Consider the following 6,992-nt stretch of genomic DNA (forward strand, 5'->3'; position numbering starts at 1 on the left):
AAATAGCAAATTACACACCTCAAATCATAAGTTTCAGACAACACACGCCTACGAAATACTAAGAAACCTTAGCTCAGAAAAGCCTGAAATAGCAAACTACTTATCCCAAACTATAGGTTTCAGACAACAAACGCCTATGAGGGACTAAGAATCCTAGCTCTGAAAAGTCCAAAAAGCAAACTACAAATCCCAAATCATAAGTTTCTGACAGCATACACCTATGAAAGGATAAGAAACCTAGCTCTGAAAAGTAAATAATAGCAAATTAACCATCCCAAATCATAGGTTTCAGACAACTAATACCTATGAGAGGCTAAGAAATTCAGCTCAGAAAATTATTGTAACAAGTTTTCTGTTTGAACTAGCAAGTTTTCTGCAAAATATGCTAAATTTTTTCTTAGAAGTAACAATTTTTTTTTATTGTGATAAAAATTTTCTGTCAGAAGTAGCAAACTATCCCTAATACTAACAAATCTTCGCATTGAAAATCGTTCATTTTTAAAGAAAACTGTAATAATTTCACGGGAACCGTCTTTTAGCGTATTTTTGTCCATTACAGCTTATACAAATTCCATATATTTTAAGCCTTTTAATTTTCATGTCTAGATCGGGAACCTAAGATCGATGACTCCCACTATATCACTCATGACGGATATTACGAGGTGTGAAGACCGAGTGGAATATGCAACTTCTATCGGATATTAAGACGTCAACTGACCCCGAGTGAGAAGGAGGCATGGGAAGCATGGGCGCATGATCAGAAGAAGAAGAAGAATACGGAGAATTAATAGTCTTTTTGTTCACCATTATAGATGAATGAAATGATTTAGCCAATGGATTGAAGTCCTATTCCTACAAGTTAAGTTAGAATAAAAGAATCAGGTAACAATCCCCCCCCTCCATGTAACTGAACCCCTGTATAACTGAACCCCCGTGCTACTGAACCCTCGTGCTACTGAACCCCTCATGCAACTCGATCCCCATTTAACTAAACCTCCATGTAACTGTACCCCCCTTTAACTGAACTCTCGTGCATCTCAACCCTCCATGCAGTCCATCTCCCTCAAAACACTTTTCAGCCATTTTTTGTTTTTTTTTTATTTCTAAACTATTTTAAATTGACAATACTCTCCAAAATCACTTGTGTATTATACAGTGCACTATCACCCCATCTCCTCCAAATCGCAAATCCCCCCTTGTTCAACTGAATCCCTCCATGTAACTGAACCCTGTATAACCGAAACCCTGTACAACTTAACCCCCCGTGCTACTGAACTCTCGTACTACTGAACCTTCGTGCAACTCAACCCAATTTAACTAAACCCCCCCCGGGGAACTTTAGATCCTATTTAAATTGACAATACTCTCCAAAACATCACTTGTGTATTATACAGTGCATAACCACCCCATCTCCTCCAATTCACAAATCCCATTAGCCCTTTTTTTGCAAATGTTAATCAACCATTTCCGAATCGTCGTTAGGCATTTTTAAAATTTATAACAAATTACCCGAGTTGACACCTCCTTCGGGCCTCTTAAATTGACGCCTCCCCGCCCGGCCCTCATATTTGGGGGGGGCGAAGGGGACGTTAGATCCTATTTTAAATTGACAATACTTACCAAACATCACTTGTGTATTATACAGATCATATATCTCATTACCCCCTTTTTAAATGTTAATCAAATAATTATGATTATAATGTCTGATTTTTTGTTTGCTTATCAAAATGTTCGTATTTGGGAGTCTGCCAGTTAACACTAAGATGTAAATTGGGATAACTCTCTCGCAATAACAATAGGCTTAGCAGTGATTAATTTTCATTGTCGGCGACAATTCAATCAGATCAGAGTTATGCAAATGGAATACCTTTTTGCAAATTGAGTTAGCTTCTATTTCATAGACAAAATATTTGAATTCCTTTTATTCAAATGACCTATCAAGTTATCAAAAAATATATGAAGTAGAAATCTGGTCTGTAAATTGTGTCAGAAAAACTTGTTTAAATTGACAATAGAAATCTGGTAAATTGCATAAATCTCTTTGAAAAGGTGTATTGCCCTGTAGAAATGTTTACCTATAGGACCGGTTGAATACTATACCTACCAGAAACCTGTTTGGTACAGGGGCGTCGGAAAATTCCATATTAGCATTCTACTGATAAAGTCCAGTGCAAAATGCAAACTTGAAGGATGTAACCCAAAATACAGGTTTAGTTCTAGATGCGCTATTAACGAGATTATAACTACCACGGACATGACTATCACTTTTGATGTAGATCAAGTCAGAATAGCGTGTCATGGAACTCTCGGGTGTTGCAAGGAAGAAGAAACAGGAGGAACTACAAAACAAACGGTATGATTATGATCAATTCCAACAAAACCAGCACAGATTTTTTGAATCCAATGACGAAAACAAAATGTTCATGCTGCCCTTTAGCTTAAATGTCCATCATAAGGCTCTGTCAGACCTTTCGAAATCCCTCAAATTTCAACTACATCCCTTCTTGGAATTGGAGATCAAGATGAAAACATTTCAAGCGGCAACAAATTTATATATTTACTACGAGGAAAAGACTGGATAAAAAGATCAAAAGATTCTTCACCAGTTGATCGTACCGATTTAAATAATTCATTTCCATCAAGTTGTTTTTTCTTAAAATCATGAAGCTGGTCCGACGTTCTCTCATTTTAAAATTATTATTATCATAATATCATATACATAAAACTTAAATATGAAAGCCAAAATTAATATGAAATGACAGACTAATGAGTAAAGAGTGGTACCTCAGATAATTCCCATCAAGCGAGGAGTGAGATGGTCGCCGAACTACCTCAAAATCAAACAGTAGCAATTCAGACATTTGGGTCTTCAATGTCGACAACGCAACAACAAGCTTGTTTGCTGCTGAAAGAAAAAACTAGCAGAACGAGAACTTTTTTTTAGCACGACTGGAGCTAGACAGAAAAAAGGAAAACATGAAAATAATCAAACATAATAAAAAGGAACAAAAACACACCATGATGAGATCAATTCCAATCTCTCTTTTCACTCGCGGACTATAATAATAAATCAAAATCTACGTCGCAACTAATCCATTAACTAATCCGGACACTAGACCATGAAGAAGAAGCAGATCCTTTAATTTCAAGTCATATGTCTATGCCTTTATGACACACCCGAGAAGACGTTATTTTGACTTTGATTCTGATCTCACGTGATTTGGCCAATAGCTCTCTTCTTCGGATATTCAGTTCAGGCGGCAAGTCTGTGCAGATAACGATACCACTGGCCTTACGTTTACTGACATTTCACAATATAGCTTGAATCTTATTTTTGGACCCTAACGATACAAGCAAAGGCTGATTTTGCTTACTTTTGCGTTGGCGGGAGTCAGTAATATTTGCCAAACGAGAAGTAATGCGATAGGACTTCGTTGTCAATACTGGTTCACCAATTCCTAGCTTATTCACAAAAAGGTTTTTCATATTAGCTTCAGGCGTTTCATTAGATTTTTCTTCCGGTAATCCGTGTGAATCAACAAGTTAAGCTTTCGTTCTTTTACTTCAAAAGCAAGCAATCGTTTCTCTAGAGCTTCAGATTTGAGCTTCTGCTCTTCCAATGTTGATTCTAGTTCAACTATTCGTGAATCGATGGTTGTTGCATCACTTTTTAACGACGTAACTTCCGCCAAAATTGAGTCTAGTTTGTTGGAAAACTCCACTTGAGACGCAATTAATTTGTCCACTTTTTCTCCGAATAAATAAAAAAGTTTGTCGATTGACGACTGACTGACGTATGACATCTTTAAATACTACAAAACCCGCGAAGTGAAATCTTGAATTCGATCCATGAAAAATGGTACTCTGATTACCTTAATTGGTACTTCACTAGGCAAATATCCACAAACAGGTAACACAAATGCGATTAGTCAAGCGTTGAAATCTAGTTTAAATCAAGTCAACTTTAATCCTTAGTTTCTGTCATAAATAGCTATAGTCCACTTTCGATGTTCACTCAATGAGAACAGAATGGCTACTGAGAACAGAATGGCTACTTGTTTATCTTAACCTAGGCTATCTAAAAATCCACCTGCCCAATGCCATCCTAACCTACCCTCCCACCCAACCCTTTCTAAAGCTAACTTAGCCTAAAACCTAGCATTACCTAAACTAGCTTAAGATCCTGAAAATCCTGGTTGCTATCTAAGAGGTAATTTCTAAAAACAATGTCGAAGCTCCTCCTCAAAAGTCAAGTAGCTTTTTAAACACTGTGATATGTCTAACCGTTCAACGTTATCACATAATTTGGCTTGATATGTATAATTTACGATAACATGCCGGCATATTGATTTCAGAGAATTAAAGTAATTAAAGACTAAACTGCACAGTATAGAATACAATTTCATTGTAGCTGCTTTTTCTATAGAGTATTATTTAATTAGATCTTTTAATAATTCTATATACTCAGATTTTTTTCTATTGGGATAATAGATTGATTTTTTTTGTAGAAGAGTCAGAACCTTCAAATCAAGGTTTGCTCCCGTTCCTAAGAGATACCTAGCTACGGATGTTCGTTCATTTTTCACAGCCATATGCAAAGGAGTACGATTCTTAATATCTAAAGCATCTATATGCACATCCTTTGAAACAAGTAATTCACAAATGTGTAGATCACCTTGTTCAGCTGCAGTGTGTAAAGGTGTGCAATAATCTTTAAAACTCTTCAAATTGGGGTTTGCTCCTTCTTTTAAGAGATACACAGCTACATTTGTGTGTCCTTTTTTTGTGGCACAATGTAAAGGAGTACAACCGTCATCATTAAAAATGTTTATACGTGCTCCCTTTGAAACAAGTAAGTTGCACATGTCTGTTTGACCTTGTACAGCAGCTAAGTGTAAGGGTGTATATCCACAATCCCCATGAGATCTGCAAGCCATTGAATTTAGGTCTGCTCCCTTATCTATGAAATAACTAGCTACGGATTTTTTCCCATTTTCCACGGCAATATGCAAAGGAGTACGACTCTTATTATCTAAAGCGTTTATATGCGCGCCCTTTGAAACAAGTAACTGACAAATATCTAGTTCACCATGTTCAGCAGCAGTGTGTAAAGGTGTGCAATAACCTCTAAAACTCTTCATATTAGGGTTTGCTCCCTTTCCTAAGAGATATATAGCTACAGATTTGTGTCCTTCTTTTGCGGCACAATGTAAAGGAGTATAACCGTCATCATCTAAAATGTCTATATGCAAACCCTTTGAAACAAGTAATTGACAAATGTCTATTTGACCTTGTGTAGCAGCAAAGTGTAAGGGTGTACATCTGCAATCCCCATGAAAACTGCAAGCCTTTAAATTAAGGTTTGCTCCATTTTCTATGAGATATCTAGTCTTGAATGTTTGCCCATTTTTGGGAGTAATATGTAAACGAGTACGACTCGTATCATCTAATAGCTGATAAGCTACTAAAAACAAGTAATCCAGTTCACCATGTTCAGCAGCAGTTTGTAAAGGTGTGTAATAATCTCTTTTACTATTCGATTTGGGGTTTGCCCCCTTTCCTAAGAGATACATAGCTACAGATACGTGTCCTTTTATTGCAGCACAATTTAAAGGAGTGCGATACTTACCATCGAAAATGTTTATATGCGCGCCCTTTGAAACGAGTAACTGACAAATGTCTATTTGACCTTTTTCAGCAGCAAAGTGTAAGGGAGTAGTTCCCCAACCTTCTTGATTGCAATCTCCCATTAAGTTGAGGTCTGCTCCCTTTTCTATAAGATAACTAACCACAGATATTTGCCCGTTTTTCGTGGCAATATGCAAAGGAGTATGACCCCTATCATCTAAAGCGTCTATACGCACACCCTCTGAAACAAGTAACTGACAAATACCTAGTTTACCATGTTCAGCGGCAGAGTGTAAAGGTGTGTAGTTATCTTTAAGACTCTTCAAATTAGGATTTGCTCCCTTTTCTAAGAGATACGTAGCTACAGATGTGTGTCCTCTTTCTGCGGCATAATGTAAAGGAGTGCGATAATCACGATCAAAGATGTTTATATGCGCGCCCTTGAGAACAAGTAGCTGACAAAACCATATTTTATTTCTTTTAGCAGCAATGTGTAAGGCTGTATATCCCCAACCATCCTGATTGCAATCTGCCCTTAAATTGGGGTTTGCTCCTTGTTCTAATAAATATTGAGCAATTTCTAAGGCTGGCGTGAAGTAATAATCGCAATTCATGAGCAGATGCAAAGGAGTGCGATTCTCATAATCTAAAGCGTTTATATGCGCGCCCTTTGAAACAAGTAACTGACAAATGGCTAGTTGATCGTGTAAAACAGCAGTGTGTAAAGGTGTGAAACAGTCCCCACGACTCGGCAAATTGGGGTTTGCTCCTTTTCCTAAGAGATACTCAGCTACAGAAAATTGCTTAAGATATGCGGCACGATGTAAAGGAGTATAACCATTATCATCTAAATCGTCTATATGTGCGCCTTTTGAAAGAAGAAACTGACACATGTTCAGTTTACCTCTTCCAGCAGCATCGTGTAAAACTGTTCCTCTAAGCTTCAAATTGATATTTGCTCCCTTTTCTAAAAGATAATTAGCTATGGATATGTTCTCTTTTTCTACGGCGAAACGTAAAGGAATGCAACAAAGAAGATTTTCATAGTTGTCTACTTTTGCACCCTTTGAAACTAGTAACTGACAAATATCTAGCTTGTTATCTCTGGCAGCATAATGTAGCGGTGCGCACCCGAAGGAATCTAAAACATCTATTTTTGCACCTCTTGAAAGAAGTAGCCTGACAATTTCTAGTTTAGTGACTGCTTTTTTTCTACAGAAATCCACTCTTCTTTCTTCTTCCATCACGGCCAAATGTAAAGGAGTTTGCACCCAACAGGAGCTAGATGAAAGGTCTGCACTATCCAAACCATCTACATGCGCACCCTTTGAAACAAGTAGTTGACACATGTCTATTTGACCTTG

General features: G+C 37.3%; 1 protein-coding gene across 1 annotated transcript; it reads right to left on the reverse strand.

The window, feature by feature from the left end:
• Nucleotides 1-4,430: 4,430 nt before the first annotated feature.
• On the reverse strand, nt 4,431-6,977 carry LOC148950946 (uncharacterized). Its single transcript, XM_089090964.1, has one exon. It carries the CDS (start codon nt 6,975-6,977, stop codon nt 4,431-4,433), a length of 2,547 nt encoding a protein of 848 aa, XP_088947090.1.
• Between the last annotated feature and the right edge of the window lie 15 nt (nt 6,978-6,992).

The sequence above is a fragment of the Artemia sp. Qi Xiang Cuo genome, chromosome 6 (genome assembly GCF_049724085.1).
Source record: "Artemia sp. Qi Xiang Cuo chromosome 6, ASM4972408v1, whole genome shotgun sequence".
Classification (NCBI taxonomy): Eukaryota; Metazoa; Arthropoda; class Branchiopoda; order Anostraca; family Artemiidae; genus Artemia; species Artemia sp. Qi Xiang Cuo.

What these genes read in the sequence shown, in the direction of transcription:
- LOC148950946 (XM_089090964.1), bottom strand. Translation starts at nt 6,977, where the DNA reads ATGTGTCAACTACTTGTTTCAAAGGGTGCGCATGTAGATGGTTTGGAT.